Raw genomic sequence first — 17,418 nt, forward strand, 5'->3', positions numbered from 1 at the left:
ATTTGCAACTGCTGGAGAAACCTTCATATGCTGCCTTGAGCTGTGTCTCCTAAATTTAAGTCAAAAGTCAATGGAGGAGAAATGCTGAGACATTTTGCTATGAACTGCAATAGATGTATTTGAAGTAAATGTACAGGTGAAGTGCACTTGCCAAACAGTGAGGTGTTTTCAATGAAAAGTGCTGCATGTTACAAAAACATTGTTGCTGTCATCACACCTGTGGAGAGTCAGCAATTTCTATTTATGTTTTTCCTTTGAAGAAGCTATTAAAACTCTGGGTGGAGCTTCAATTGTAGCCATGGTTTCTCTTGGATCAGGCCAAACTTTCATGCATCAGCACAGCATATAATATTTATACTTTTCACCCATTCCCTAAAAACAGTGATTCATGCTCAGTACAACAGCCTTCAATTATTTGTATCATTAACTTTTCTTCATGAAAAGTCTCGCTAATAAATGTGAGCTGACTTTTCAAGCACAAGACATCACAGCTCAACCCAACCTTACCCTCACCTGAAGTTTAAACATATACCAGCCAGAGAAGCAAAGTGGATTTGCCAATTCTCTCTCATTCTCCCCATTCCCTGGATTGAGGTGCTGAACCAAAATGTAGCACTCTTCAGAAATCATCCTTGTGAGATCTGGCAAGTCTTTGTGAAGTCACATATTATACAGTAAAATAGCAGATGGTTCATTTACCCTGTCGGCAAAAATGAGAAGTACCTTTTTCTCCTCCCCAAAATTACTACATAGAAATAGTTTCCCTGATTGTGTAGTTAAAACAGTTTCCTTAACAATGCTAATTGTATTAGAATTACAGTTATAATATATAAATTGTTAGTTTTTCCTCACGTGGTAGCATTCTTTTGCCGTGCTAAAGCTACCCTATTAAATGCAAGCTGATTTAGCTCATTACAGCAATTCCTCTCGCAACCAGCATGCTAATAGTTCTGAGGAAGAGTCACCGGACCCTAAACGTTAATTCTGACTTCTCTTCACAGATACTGTCAGACCTGCTGAGCATTTCCATCAACTTCTATTTTTGTTGCTAATAGCACTATACATTGCATGCCAGTCAGCCCACTGTTCTGAGCAAGGTGGAGCTTGCACACTGGAGCAACAAAGAAAAAGCTTTTTTTTAAGTACTCACAAGAGAGATCAAGCTACCTTGATACTTTTTTCTGATTTTCAAAAATTATATGCTAATTTAAAAGAATGACAATCCTGGACTGACACACAGGTAAGAGTCCAGACTCCCTCAGCCAGGCACCATGATCCTTTTGTAGCTTTGAAAAAAATTGTAACATCATATTTGCTATGTAGGCCTTTTCTGGGGTATCATTGCATAGTTACATCTGCAGCTGGAATCAGTGGCTCAAAACTGGGCAAATTGCTCAATGAGAGTGCAGGATGGAGCAAATTGGGTTGCTGCTTGCAGTGAGCAAGCTGTTCCCACCACTTCCCATTTCCATGGAATACATTCCACCCAATAACCATGCCAGAGTTCCTGCTAAAATACCTGTGCTATCAAAATTAGACTTATTACAATATTTCAGACTCTGGTCTTTGACAGATTACGAAGATTATCTCTCTCCAGGATTGATTCCTGTACACTAGTCCTACAATCTTCATTTTCCACCCTTTAGTCCTGGTTACTTTCCTCTTAAAGCCACAGACTCAGAGTAGAAGACTCAATGTATCTTGTCTAAATGATCGGCTTAATGGAACTGTATGCATTTGTTGCTTTGCAAACAGCATTTACCAAGGGCATATCACATGGCTGCAACTGATTTTCTTCAAATGTCTACCTGTACAGCACTGTGATTAGGTGTTATTTAATCCCCTACACATGTACATGACTTCTGAATTTAATTTTATGATTCTTCAAAAAGCATTGAATTATCAATCCCATTTATACAACTATTTATTTCAACATCACAAATTTAAGTGTAGACAGCACTTCACTCTGCATCCAACCATTCCACATTAGCGCTGCCAGGACAGCATGCTGACATTCGATATAGTCAGTTCTGAAGGGTTACTGGACCCAAAATGTTAACTCGGTTTTCTCTCCACAGGTGCTGCCAAACCTGTTGAGTTTTTCCAGCAATTTCTGATTTCCAGCACTTGCAGTTTTTTTTTGCTCAACATAGTCTACAGTACTCAAAACATTCATGGTTAAAACAGCCATTAGTTCAATTTAGTCAAAACAGATAATATTAGGTATTTGCATTAATTTTAAAGTTACTACTGAAAGCACATTAACTGCTCTGCTTATTATGGACTAGAGCTTGCTCTTACTTGCCATCTTGCACCTTAAGGTGTATGGAATGCAAGCGTGAAGACCTTATTCGATACAAAAAAGTGGCTTTAAATTAAGAGGCTATTGTACAAGTAATCTAGAGCGCATCCATTGATATTGCAAAGAATAAAAATGATCTCCCAGACCTAAAAAATGAACACAAACAGCAGATGAGATCAGAATCTTGGTTCAGCTGCTGTAAAAACCTACCAATAGAAGAGAAATAGAAATAGAGAAATAGAATGAATAAACTGAAATCTCAGCTGAACAAATTCAGAAGATGCAAGATGAGCAGAATAGAGGATGCTACTCAGCTGCTGCCAATGGATAACATAGAAAACAAAACAAACACTGTTTAAATGGAAGTCCTCTACCCCCATTGTACTAGCCCCACATTCAGCAGGCAAATTACACGTGCACAATAATGGTGCAAACTATTCCTAAGCTCACCAGAAAGTTCACCAGAAAATGCCATTTTCACTTCCCAGAATTTAGGCTTCCATTCAAAATATTTAAGACATTGCAGGAATAAATAAGGTTTAATTTCAACTATTTCTCCTGCTTTAGAGGCTGTTGTTAACTTTAGATTTATCGTCAATGCATTCCCCGAGGGGCACCAAAGTGATCACATAAGCAGCGACATCTGACTGACAAATTCAGGTTTATACATTTTTCACATTGAACTATGATCAAAGTAAAACAGCATTAAAAAATAAGCCACTTTCGACGAAGAACTGAAGAGTTTAATGGACATTGAGAACAGATTGTTCTCTTACATGTCAATATTAGTTGTTTCAATATTGGATAGTCAAGCCACACATTTTCAGAACATTAGAATGTACAATATATGCTTGCTAAGTCCTGGAAGATAAGAGAAAACACCAGTTGTACTTAATTGCCCAGTACTCCCTGTGAGTTTTGTTCGCAATTCTTTATGAATCCACTTGGCTAGGTATAAACATATGCGGCACAGTGCACATGGACCTGATACCTTTCTCAACCACTATTCGTTTTAAACTATGTTTATGTAACCTTTCCAATCCTGTCACCTTTACTAACTCTGTCACAAGCGCTGCTTGTCTACTCTAAAGACTCCTGGGAAGTTTTTTACAAAATAATGCTATATAAATGCAATTTGTTTCTAATAGAAATTCAAGGTAAAGATTCAATTTGGAAAAACAAACCTCATTATAAAAAGAAACTATTGGGGTTCAAAGGAATTTTAAACCACTTACTGTTCACTTAACTGTCTATCTGAAGCAATTTTGATTGCATCACTAAATACACAGCGCTAAGAATTATTTGATTAGAGGTTTCTATCAGCTTGACAGCAGTTGACTACAAACTGTGCAAATGGCACAGAGTTAAATGCACTGTTTTCGTTCACAGTAATCTCCTATAGCTGTAACCTTAGGAAGAAACTCAACAGCTTCAAAATAAAACACAGTGCTGCATAACTAGACTCTTGGGAATTATGATGAACACTGAGCCAACAAGTCTCAACCTGCTCCAGTTCAGCAGCATTGTAAGAGGACAACACCACAGCCAGTCCCAAGAAACCCAGTGTGAAGCAGCTTCATTAATTGAGACATGTAACAGTTCTCAAAAACAGTGCACACACACGGGAAAATTGTGACTGTAATTCTTAAAGATTTTGTAATTAATAGAAAATCTCTGTTACTCAGCTATCGTAATACTGAAAAGAGGTGTGTGTCTTAGCCAATATTTATCTCACCTAGCATTACAAAGAGAGATTATTTGGTCATGATGACACTGGTGTTTGAGAGTTTCCTGTATACAAACTGGACTGCTAAATTTGTTAGATTGTAACGGTGAACATTTATAATAAGTATTCAATTTGGTGCAAAGCACTTTAGAATGTCACAAGGTTGCAAAAGGTGCTTTACAAATGTAAATCTTTTTCTTTTGCTCTTATCCAGTGATTCGAAAGTTAGGTTCAACCTTATACTGAAGAATCTCAATTATTTATGGCCTATTACTGTAGCTTTTCTACTTGCCCTAAATTCATATTTTTCTACCATCTGCTTTCATTGTGCATAGCTTCCATATACTGTTTGAAGATTTAACTGACCAGTGGCCAGTGTACTGGCTCAGTGCTGTTTTTATAAGTTATCCCTGAGTTGGAAAGTCATGTTGAGGTTGTACAGGACATTGGTGAGGCCTCTACTGGAATACTGTATCCAGTTCTGGTCGCCCAGTTATAGGAAGGATATTATTAAGCTAGAGAGGGTTCAGAAGAGATTTACCAGGATGTTGCCAGATTTGTAAAGTTTGAGTTATTAAAAAAAGGGGGTGGATAGGCTGGAACTTATTTCATTGGAGCGTAGGAGCTTGAGAGTTGACCTGATAGAAGTTTATAAATTAATAAGGGGTATAGACAGAGATAATGGTGGTTGTGTTTTCCCTAGGATGAGGGAATGCAAGACTAGGGGGCACATTTTTAAGATGGGAGGAGAGAGATTTAAAAAAGACATGAAGGCAATTTTTTTTTTTTTTTTTTACACGGAGGGTGGTTCATGTGTGGAACGAACTTCTTGAGGAAATGGTGGATGTGGGTACAATTACACGTTTAAAATATATTTGTTTGAATACATGAATTGGAAAGGTTTGGAGGGATATGAGCCAGGAGCATGCAGGTAGGACAAATTTAGTTTGGAATTACATTCGGCATGACTGGTTGGTCCGAAGGATCTGTATCCATGCTGTGCGACTCTATGGTTGGCAAAAGAGTACTCCACCTAAGCAACCAAGGGGATTGGAGCCAAATCCAATCATACATAAATGTCTGCTTTTCAGCAGACGTGACAGGATGACTCAGCGAATAAGCCTCGGGTTCAACTTCTACCAATAACACCAACTGGAACAAAGTTTACTTTTCTGAAACTCATGCATGTAATTAGTAAAGCATGGCATGCCAAGGGTTAATGAATATTTTCTCACTCAGCACTTCACAGAAGGGCAAGAACTCAAAAGAAGTGTATTAAAATCACTCTAGTACATGTTTGAACAAAGAGAGCAAAGAAAGCTCATTGTAACAATGCTCCCTGGGCTTTCAATTCAGCTCATATTGCAAAAAAAATTATAAACTTCCAAATTAAAAACAATTATTAACTGAAGCACATCAGAATGTTTCAAATTATCTGTCTCTTGCTAACTATTTGTTTTTAAAATTTTCATTGCAAAGGAATGCTTTTCCAACGCTCTTATCATCACAGTCATCTGAAAAAGTACATTTGTCCCAAAACTCAAGTTTCAATCTTTTAAAAACAAAAGGAACAAAAAGATCTTCATGTGCTTAGCTTCCTAATCATCTTTCCCATGTTTTCAAACCCAGGGAATGAATGATGACATCTTTATCCACAGTTTCCTGCTGTATCAGTCAAAAGCAATGATTAGCTGGGGGAGAAGAAAGGAAAAAGAACATTCTAAAATCACAAACATCACAATTTGGTGCCATAGTTTTAGAAACACTACATTCAGTGTGCAGATCAATCCAGCCAAGTGGTCATACAAAATCATCTGAAAAATGAGGTACAACAACCCAAGATTTAAGATTGCATGCAGTACAGCTCCTAAGCAAATCAAGTAAGATGCATAATACAAGACAATATAGCTTAAAATCAATAGAAATGTGTGGATTGTTGAGTTTACTACAGTCTCTTACTGTCATTGGATTTTTGTAGCTACGTGGCCTGGAAAATAGGATCCGTTTCATAATGAAAAGTGCCCAAGGGTTATAAGAGCTTTCATAGGGACATAACAAGGAGAGTAGCTAAAGTAAACTTTACTCGCATAGAGACAGGCGATATTATTAGAGATATAAGGAAATGGCAGACATTGAACAAGTATTTTGTGTCTGTCTTCACAGTAGTGGACACAAATCACACATCAGAAATAGAACACAAGCAAGGAGCCAATAAGGATGAGATAAATCACATAATTTATATCAGGGGAGAAAATGTTTTGGAGAAACTTAAACTCCCTACGTCCTGGGGTCTTAAAAAGGTAGCTGCAGAGATTGTGGATAAGTTGTTTACAATTTATCAAAATTTTCTAGAAAGGGCGTACTTGATAAAACACAGCCTAGTTAACCTGACAACAGCAGGAATTCATTATCAAGGAGGTCTTAACAATGTACTTAATAAAATCACAAAATAGTCAGGCAGTCTAAAGATTTTGCAAAATGGAAACTGATTTTGATAAACTTGCTAGTGTTTTTGAGAATGTAATAAGATGGGCAGATAAAGAAATGGTTCCAGGAGTTATCGTGCATTTGGATTTCCAACAAACATCTGATAAGTTGCCACCCAAAACGTTACTGTGCAAGATAAGGGCTCATGGAGTTCAGGGTAATATATCAGCAGGGATGGGGGTAAGTTACCAGAGAGAGCACAGAGTTAGAATAAACCAGGCTTCTCAAAGAATGCAGGCTGTGACTGATGGGAGCACGCAGGGATGAGTAATGGGACATTGTCCATAATTTATTAACATTGCAGATGGCCAAACAGACCAAGAATTTCCTTGATGAGCAGAACACAAACAGGCTGCAATGACATATCAACAGCTTAAATGAATGGGCAACAAGGTAGATTATAATGCAGGTGAAGTGTAAAGTTGTTTATTGATAGTAACAGAAAAGTTTTTTTTAAATATCAAGTGTGAAACTTTTAAACATTGATACTAGGAGAAATTTAGGTGCACTAGTATAATTAATACCGAAAATTAACCACAGCTGGAGTAACATATACAGCTTTTTCTTTATATCTATCTAAGATACCACGTAGATTTAGATTTACCTTGAGAGATAATACGGTGAAGGCTCAACTAGATTGATGCTGGTAATGAACTACGATGAAAGGCTGAGTACGTTGAGCCAATATCTTCTCAGGTTTCTGGCATCAACCCTCTTCCCAAAAAAAACAACCTTTGATCGCACCATCACCGCAATCTATTGCTCCACTTCCACCTTCTTTTCCTTCCCAATCTTTTTGACCATGTTGTTGCTTCCCAAGTCCACGTCGATTTTCACAGAACTCCATGACAGAATTTCTCAAGTCAGGATTCTGCCCTACCACATTAGTCAAATGGTTTTTATCAACTGCATAACTTCGACAATATTAAGATATCCCTCCTCATTTTTCGCAATTTGTCCGCAGTCAATGACCACGTCACCGTTAACAAATCATTCTTCTCTGCCATCCTCTAGCTGGTCGGGTCTGTTCTCACCTCATTTATCATACATAGCCAGCGTACCACTTGACAAGACTTTTCTTCCCACTATTACAACATTACCACTGGTGTTTCCGAAGGATCTACCCAAAGCCCTCTCCAGGATTTAATACACCCAGGACTGGCAGGTGAAAGCAACCTCAAACTATCACATTCGCCAGCGAGAAATCATAGGCAGGAATAGAAAATTCAGGAAAATCTGTCCCCATAAAATACTACTTCACATTACAGCACTTCCATCTTCTGGGACTGAACAAATACAGGCTCAGGCATCTTGATGAGAGCTAGAAACCACATAGTTTGATTGGAGGAGTAATAAGAGTGGGAGAGGTGGAATCTTTGAGAGGTTGCTCCTCCTTTCACCACTCCTCAGATACCAAAGCAATTCAAGTCCAAATACAGCAAGACATGGACATTATCCAGGCTTCAGCTGACTACTGAAGAGTTTAATGCAATGGCCATCTCCAACAAAAGAGAATCTAACCATTGCTTCTTGACATTTAATGGCCTTACCATCTCTGAATCCCAACCTATCTACATTCTGGGTTTACCAGCAATCAGAAACTGAATTGGACCAGCCATGTAGCTGCAGTAATTACAAGAGCAGGTCAGAAACTAGGAATTCTGTGGCAAGACTTCCCAAAGTCTGTCACGAACTACAAGGCACAAATCAGAAGTGCAAAGGAATACTCTCCATTTGCTTGGATGAATGCTGCTCCAAAAACACTCAAGGAGCTTGACACCATCCAGGATAAAGCAGCCTGCTTGACTGGCAGCATATTTGTAAACATTTACATCGCCCACTATCAATGCAGTGGCAGTAGTCGATACCATCTACAAAACGCATGGCAGAAATTCACCAAGGCCCCTCAGACAGCACCTTCCAAACCATTACCATCTAGTGGGACAAGGACAGCAAATGTATGGGAAGATCACCTTGCAAGTTCCCCTCCAAGCTGCTCATCATCCTGACTTGGAACTATATCCTTCAGCTTTGCTGGAACTCCCTAACAGCATTGCAGACACATCTACACCAGATGGACTGCAGCAGCTCGAAAAGGCAGCTTACCATCACCTTCTCAAGGGCAGTCAGGGATGGCAATGTACATATATTCTAAATGAACTTTTCAAAATTTTATCCCTCAACTGCTTGGTTCGTAATCACATCCCATCCTTAATCTATATTAACACTCAAATAAATCCAATCGTTGACTTCACAAATATTTTGAAGTTTAGGGCCAAGGTTTTAATCCACAAAGGCTAAACCATATGAACACGGAATGTCGGATTTCAAAACACTACTTTCTGACTGATCCTCCTATTCACCAATTAAATGCAAAAACGCCACAGTAATGCCTCACGTAACCTCAGATATATCCCAATAGTAGTTGCGATTATAAATAATCTTCACATTGTTTAACAATAATTCAAATTAGAAGCAGAATGTAAAGAATCTAGGCTTCAAAATTAAATGCAACTGAAGGTACAATGTTGTTGAAAGCTCAGAGTTTAACTCAATTGTTGAGGAAATTACAGGGTGTCACTTTTGAAACACTTGAGTGGAATAACCTTACGAGCAGAATGTTTGTTGCAGTGTTACTGATTCACAGACAGCTTGAGGAAACACAGACAGTAGATTGCAATGAGACTTGTGAATTTGGGAGCTAATGACAGAGAGTACAAGGTGTTTGTTTGATCATCCTTTCTATGGAGTCATAGAGTCTGCAAAACATTCCAAGAGTATGGGCTGACCTTAAGCTCTGCTAAATCCATACACTCACTACAACTCAATTATTCAACTGACCCAATAGTTCTACTATTAATTGTGATCCAACAGAAATATACAAACACATCCTGCTACAAGGTGTTTTGATTGTAGCATCTTCTGTGCTTGGTGTATGAACTGATTTTATTTTGTACAAGTTTCACAGCATTCCTGATGAAGTATAATAGATCATCTGCTCCCAAGCCACTACCTGACAATCTCCAACCACTAGCAGCACCTTGGTACCATAATTTATCCTCCAATCTGGAGCTCCAATGTATTGCGCCACAGCCTAATTCCTCTCAAGATTTTGATGTGAGCTGCAGCATCCCAGCCAAATTAATCTTAAGAGTTTCCCTATAGTATGGAGGAGGATAGACCAGATCACATTGAGATGCCTATATGATTGCTGTCATAACTTATTACACAGCAGGAGTGGGAGAAGCTAGGATTCAGGCAATTTGCCTGCCCATGTACGGACACTGAGTGTACAAATAGGGAATTAAATAAGAAACTTGTAACATAGGGTGGCACGGTGGCTCAGTGGTTAGCACTGCTGCCTCAAAGCACCAGGGACACAGATTCGATTCCACCCTCAGGCAACTGTCTGTGTGGAGTTTGCATGTTCTCCTCATGTCTGCATGGGTTTCCTCCGGGTGCTCCGGTTTTCCTCCCACAGTCCAAAGATGTGCAGGCTAGGTGGATCGGCCACGTTAAATTGCCCGTAGTGTTCAGGGATGTGTAGATTAGGTGGGTTATAGGGGGATAGGTCTGGGTGGGATGCTCTGAGGGCCGGTTTGGACTTGTTGGGCCAAAGGACCTTTTTCCACGCTGTAATGATTCTATGACAGATAATGCTAAGGTTGACAAAGGGAGATTTACAGCAGCTTAGACTGCCATCTAGTGGAAGAAAAATGCATAAACAAACTCACTGCAAAGCTCCTGCCTTGTAAGGGCTATGAGACATTCAGCTTTCTGAGCTCATGCACTCCTGTGAATAAAGGAAATCATTGTTTCCTTGCCACTTAGATGTATCTTGACTGAATACAAGGATGGTCTGGACTCCACCATCCTATGCTGTGCAGTTGGTCCATGAAGTTCTGCCTGACATGGTTTCTTAATATTATTTCCATGTAAGTTTTTGCATTTTGCTTAAATCTTATATTACTCTAACTGGCGTTCTAAATTTTCTCTGTGCTGCTTAACAAAATGATAAGTTTCAAAGGGTCCTTTCTCAGCTGCTTCCATCCGATACAAAGGAGCTGCAGTTTCTCCGGTTTTTTCTTCCAAGGTGCATTTCCACACTATCTCTGTACTTTCCCTCAGCCACTATTTGAATGCTCCACCTGGATTCTATCACTGGATCTTCAAGGCACAATTTAACCAGAGCACTGTATACTTAAAGGATGACATCCCCTCATATGCACTTGACAGATCACGTAATACCAATTGTTTTGCTCATTGGTGCCTCAGATGGCTTTCATTCATTCCCAGGCTTCTTGCCATTCTGCTCTGTAACCAGATGCTGTGTTCCCTTGAAAAGTCTCAAGAAATTTACACAAACCTTATGAGACCATTATGGGAAATTTGTGAAATACCGTTTGTAAGAGATGGTGATTATTGTTTAAACTGACTTAATGGCAGTGCAGGCATGTGCTTCATGATTCCTGTGGGAAATTCAAAAGTGCTAGCAAGTTACATAGCTAAATGTTTCTTTAAAGACAGTTTTAACTCTCAGCTAAAGTACACTAACAATGTGATGTAACATCAACCGTAATGCACCAGAATTCCTGTATCAGCTACAGCACAGTAGTGTTGCATTTTGTCTCCTATTCCAGTTGGCACAGTACAGTAGGTATACTAAAGCATACTCCAAAGACATTACATTACTGTGGATCCACTAATACACACTCCAGATAATACACTATTACTGGTGAGCAACAACTGATAGTGTACTCTGCATTCTGCAACTGATGCTGTGCTGTTTTAGCTAAAGTATTAGTGGGGCAACACATCTTATGGTCTAGTTAATTGCACTGCACTGCTACTGAACCACAGCTAATATGGTACTGTACTTGGGACTCAATTACTTTACACTTTCAAATCCAAACCAGTGACCCTCTACTTCCCAATGCAGCTAATTTACTTTTGATAGCTTGAATGGATTTCCAAACAAAAATCAGAGCTTGCAGGAATCACGAGTCAAGGGTTTTCACAAAATACCATGGAGTGTTCACATCATTAGTTTTCTTTAAATGTTGTGAAAACTAGAATCATATCAGCCTTGATTTGGTTGCAACATTTATTACAAGGCAGCTGTGACCATATTTCTAAAAGGAGTGATTATCCATAATTCCAAACAAGCCCTTGCTTGTCACAGATACCACCCATGATACCTGGTGGGTGAGACAGGCTGCAGAAAGCATCCGTGTGCACACATTCTATCCATTGACTCTACCTATGTTTCCTGCTGCCTTGGGGAAGCAACCAAATTAATCAAAGACCCCTCCTGCTGCAGCTGTACTCTCTTATACCCTCTTCTGTCAGGTATGTGATATAAAAGTTTGCATACACGTACGAATAGATTCAAGAACAGCTCCGTTCCCACTGTTGTTGGACTTCTGGATGGACCCCTCAAATTTTAAATTTAATGTTGATCTCACTCTCTGTGAACCTTCTCTGCGGCCATAACATTGTATTCTTCACCCTGTTCTATTACCCTAATGCACTTTGTATGGTATGATCTGCCTGTACTGCATGCAAAACAAAACTTCTCAGTACCTAAGTACGTGACAATAATAAATCAAACCAAAAATGACGCTGACACTACCATCTTGGCAAACCAGTAGGTTTCAACCAGCACTCATTTTGCTCACCTTGCTACAGTAAATCATAGATCTGATTTGAAGTATAAGCAGACCACCCAGAAAAATACAAAGTAAATGACTGTATTAACCTTCAAAATGTCCGCTGCTTCCCAAACACATCATGTTCCCCCTTGTGCTCGCATGCTCTTTGCTCTACCTAGAGATGGCGCTGCAGCCATTTCTAAATTAAGGAAGTAGCTGCGGGATGTTTTAAGGATGTGAAAGGTGCTGGAATGAATGTAGATTCTTTCTTCCTTTCACAATGGTCATGCTTTCAACCACTCTCACATTTCAGCTGTGAATCTGAGAGACTGCATGAACCAGCACCTGGTGATCACATCTCAAAATCTGCCTTTCTTATTCAAGGGAAAAACCTTGGACATCAACTTCTTGTGGAATAAAAAAAGTAGAAAATGCAGGAAAAATTTCAGATGGGGCAATATGTGGAGAGAGAAACAGAGTTCACATTTAAGTTGATAATCATTTGACAGAACTATTTCTTCTGCTAACAGGGTTGCCTGATCTGCTGTTTTTATGCTAGATTTGCAGAATCGCCTATATTTTACTTTTTTTTATCAGCTTTGTGTGTTCTTGAGGCTTTTTCCAGAAGAAGAAAATTAAATTTAGAGGTGAAAACACTAAATGCCAGTGTCATAGAATGCTTAGAAATGCATTTACTTATGTTGTTTGATTTCACAAAGATCACAGTATTACATATGCTATACAGCAACAAAACAGGACATCTGGCCCAAATAGGGTATGCCAGGATGCCGTGGTGAGTTTAGAAGTGATATTTCCAAACCACATCATTAAGGTTAACAGTGAAGGGTTAACTGAATTTGACAATGAAACATGACAACAAAAATACATAATAATAGGCCCGATGTGAAAAACAGCCTGTTTTGGCTCCATAACTTTGATTGTCTGCGGGAACCATTCTTTTATGCAGTTAACATGGAGCCACCTGGAGAGGTTTCCAACATGCTTTCTGTACAGTAGAATGCCTGGAAAAGTTCTAAAAGTACTACAAAATGGGGATACAGCACGTAACCAGAATGGTACCAATATCAGGGATTTTGTCCAACTTGTTGGGCATTTCCCATTAGACCAGGTTTGAGAGACTGGGTCTATGAATCTTCATCATTTGACTGGGTTCGGTAAACCAGTGCCACGGAATCTGAGGTCGAGCTCCAAATGCCTGCTGTCCAAAGTCCCTGGTGTGAGGACTCATGAGTTTGTGTACAAAGTAGGTTAAGTGAATAGATTTGCTCATTAATTTGTATATGTTAAGTAGATTAAGCTAATAAATTAGCTATATATTGAAGTGCACTTGTCTTCTTGTAATCATTTTGATCAGACCTTAAAGAACCCGTTAGGTACTTTCAGCCTAACAATACACAAGGTACCAATGGCATGAGCAGAAAGAGGAAAGAAATTCTGCAGAGAAAAGAGAGAGGGAGAGAGAGAAAAGAGAGAGAGAGAGAAAAGAGAGAGAGAATGAAGGGCCTTTTGAGCCTATTCAATCAATCAATGAGCTCATGGCTGATTTATATTATATATATTATTACCTGGCAAAATCATTTTTGATAGTTAACAAATTTAAAATTTCCAAGAGACCATTAGCACATCAACGGGTTTATCTAGACTGTTTCTTTTCAGTATTCCAATGACACTTGCGTCAGTTTTTTTTTAAATCCATTAATACTTTGGATAGCAAAAATCTACAGAACTATTTATTTAAAATTAACGATTGAGTTAGTGCCTACCTTTTTTTTGTACAAGACTGTTCTACATTTCTATCGCTCTTTGCATGAAAAGTTTTCCCAAAATTCTCTTTTCAATGGCCTGGTTCAGATTTTAAGGCTACGTGTCCTTTGCTCTAACCTCCCCACATAGGAAAATGTTGCCTACAAGTGGAACTTTATTGGACACCTTTTTGGGACTCCTATAAACCACTTCAATAGACATTCTCCTGTTTACTACTTTTGTCACTTCCTCAAAAAGTTCTATTAGGTTTATTAGCCATGATCTCATTTACACAGATAAGCAGTAATTAATTCTGATCAGTCCTATTCATCAAGTCATTCTGTTTTTTTTCCCCCAGAGGTTTCAATAACTTCCATCCAAAGATATCAAACGAACTGGCCTATAACATTTTAGCATTCTCTTACCTTTCTTAATTAATATAGTTATGCTCAAAATTTTGCAGCCAAAATGGACTACTCTGAATTCAAGAAAATTTTGGAGTATCCTGTGGCAGAAACCAGCAGGCTTTGAAAAATCTTCATTCCTTTAGTGTCAGGATTTCTAACATTGTTTTCTTCTCTGTTAACTTAATAGAGATTATTTTTATGCATCATTAGTTCTCCTGAAATGTGAGGTATATTATGTCCTCTTCCTCCTCAAGTCATTATTCCACTTCCTTGTTATAATATATGATTTTTTTAAATGACTCACTACACCCACAAGTATCCTTTCTCTTCTAATATAATCAGAAAGATTTTTCTGAATCCCTTATACTGAATGAAAAGCAGAAAGCACATAGTGAAGGATCTTTACCTCTCCAGTGGTTGGATGGGTTCCGAATTTCTTTATCCATGGAATTATACTCCTGTAAAAAGAAACAAAATTTTGGAAAACACAGATACACAGAAGATAAGCCACTTTGAACTTTATGAACTATTTAACTAGTGCATTGAATTACCGTTGGATTTCACTGCTCGATTAACATATCTGGCTCTAATTCAGGCAACTGATAATTAGTTCCTGTCCAAAACACATTTGAATGTAATAAGTACAAAATGATTTGTTTTTAAGAATCCCATTTCAGAACAAAATTAAGCTGCTTCTGGGAAAAACGCAAACAAAATCAAAATATTTTCTAAGAATGTACAACTATTCAAGATTGGATGCTTTTGAAGGTACAGTAAGTCTATCCTCTGACAATGGTTTGAATTTGATATCTATTGCTTTCATCACCAAACCCCTCAGTCCCTCCTCCATTCAGAAGGGAACATATACTCTGAGCACGCAATGTCAATAAACCACAAGTCTTTTAATAAAGACATAAGATATTGAAAAGAGGTAGCAGTTCTGTCAGGCTCAGAAAAGTGTCTGAGGTAGCGTCAGCAACCCAAAAACTTAACTTGGCTTTTCTCCCTTTCAATTCTATCTAGATATCCCAAGAGATTAATTTTATCTACTTTTTAAAATTTCAGTTTTCTGACATTTGCAGTAACAAGTCGATTGAACTTTCTTCACAAATCAACAAACGTGAGCCTTTCCTTGCTCTTTTTATTTTTGAACTCATATCGTCTGATGATTAAACCTTCACAAAGGGGAGCAATTTGGCTGGATAGCGTTTTTGCATCCTTTTGCGGATATGGGTAGCATGTGGGTCATGTTACAAGACTGGAAATCCAGAGACCCAGACTATTAATTCAGAAAGACAATTTCAAAACACATAATAAATTCAATTAACACATCAGGAATGATAAACAAGTCTCAGTAACAGTGACCATGTAACTACTGGATGGTCATAAAAAAACCAATTGTTTCACAAATATCAACGAGGGAAGGAAGTCTGCCAACCGTACCCAATTTGGCTTATGTGTGCAATGCTTATGACTCATAAGTGCCCTCTGATATGGTACAGCAAGCCATTCAGTTTAATCAAAAGCCATTGCAGAAAAATCAAACAAGAACAAAATCACATCTACAGTATGTGTACAGTTTTGGTCTCCTTATCTTAGGAAGGCTTTACTTGCCACAGAGGGAGTGCATAGAGGTTCACCAGATTAATCTCTAGCAGGGCTGAATTCTCTTATGAGGACAGAATGAGTATTCCCTACAGTTTGAAGAATGGGAGGTGACCTAATTGAAACTACTAAAATGCCTACAGGGTGTGACTGCGTAGATGTAAATAGGATGTTCCTCCTGACTGGTGACTCCAGAGCCGGGGACATAGCACCAGGGAAAAGGTTGGCCATTTAAGACTGAGATGAGGAGGAATTTCTTCACTCGGAGGATGGTGGATCTTTGGAATTCTCTACTCTCAAGGGCTGTGCTAGCTCATTCACTGAGCATCTTTAAAACAAAAATCAACAGGTTTCTGGAAACAAACAATAAGGGATATGGCAATAGTGCGGGGAAGTGGCGTTGAGGTAGAAGCTGACCCATGATCTAACTGAAAGTCACTAGTTGAATGACTTCCTCCTATTACTACGTTCTTAAAAGCAGACACAGCATCCAGCATTGAAAGTGACACTGCCCAAATGAGCCCACATGGTCCTTCTCACTTATACTTGGTGACTAGTGCCAAAACTGGAATAGCTATGTAATAGGCAGGTCAAGCAATAGCCTGACTGTCACACTCAAGAATTCATACCTTACTGAAGCCTCTCTAAGGGTCTGTGCATGGCAATCAGCATGCTGGCACTGATCTTCCAATTCTGAAGTCACTGTCACATATGGACCTTGGAGGTCTATGGGTCCAAAAAAATTTACAAGGCATGCTGCTTACAGTCAATGTGCTAGGTTGCTCCATTACTATCCCCTGCACTATATTCTATCCCTCCATCAGGCACACTAGTAGCACAGAATTACAACAATTAGGAAGGGAATGGCTCTGAAGTACTCAATATTGGCTCTAGACTTGAAGTTTCATAGCAGGAGATCAAACTTGGACAAGGCCGCATGCTGCTGATTGCCACCCTCAGATAATGAATCAGTGCTCCATGTAAAAACATCATTTGAAAGGAGGATGACATAGAATATACCGATTTCAATGTCCATCAACAGAGTGACTCAGTAGTACTATTACTGGTCAAGGGGGACAGACCAGAAGGACATATTTGCCAAACATGGTGAAAAATAGTGAAAGAAACAATAAGGGGGAAAAGGTTTTCACAAAAATTTGTAGCTCGGGTTGTGGGTGACGTTGTTGACTTGCTTGCCGAGCTGACTTGTTTTCGTTTAGACATTTCGTCACCATGCTAGGTTCCGTCATCAGTGAGGCCTCTGATAAAGCGATGTTGTTCTACTCTGCTTGGAACTTATATTGTCTAGTCCATTCTGGTGAGTAGTGTCATTTCCAGTTTTAGAGATAGTAGGAACTGCAGATGCTGGAGAATCTGAGATAGCAAGGTGTAGAGCTGGATGAACACAGCAGGCCAAGCAGCATCAGAGGAGCAGGAAGGCTGACGTTTCGGGCCCAGACCCTTCTTCAGAAATCT

General features: G+C 38.9%; 1 protein-coding gene across 1 annotated transcript in view; it reads right to left on the reverse strand.

The window, feature by feature from the left end:
- Window positions 1-3,027: 3,027 nt before the first annotated feature.
- LOC109928539 (RING-type E3 ubiquitin-protein ligase PPIL2-like) overlaps window positions 3,028-17,418 on the reverse strand; it is a 32,044-nt gene continuing 17,653 nt past the window's right edge. Inside the window, exons 5-6 of the mRNA XM_048611553.1 lie at window positions 14,744-14,795; window positions 3,028-5,719 (exon numbers count right to left, since the gene is read on the reverse strand). Coding sequence (XP_048467510.1) covers window positions 5,699-5,719; window positions 14,744-14,795 — 73 coding nt within the window. The 3' untranslated portion in view covers window positions 3,028-5,698. The remainder of the gene's footprint in view (window positions 5,720-14,743; window positions 14,796-17,418) is intronic.

Source organism: Rhincodon typus, chromosome 24 (genome assembly GCF_021869965.1).
Source record: "Rhincodon typus isolate 14 chromosome 24, sRhiTyp1.1, whole genome shotgun sequence".
Taxonomy (NCBI): Eukaryota; Metazoa; Chordata; class Chondrichthyes; order Orectolobiformes; family Rhincodontidae; genus Rhincodon; species Rhincodon typus.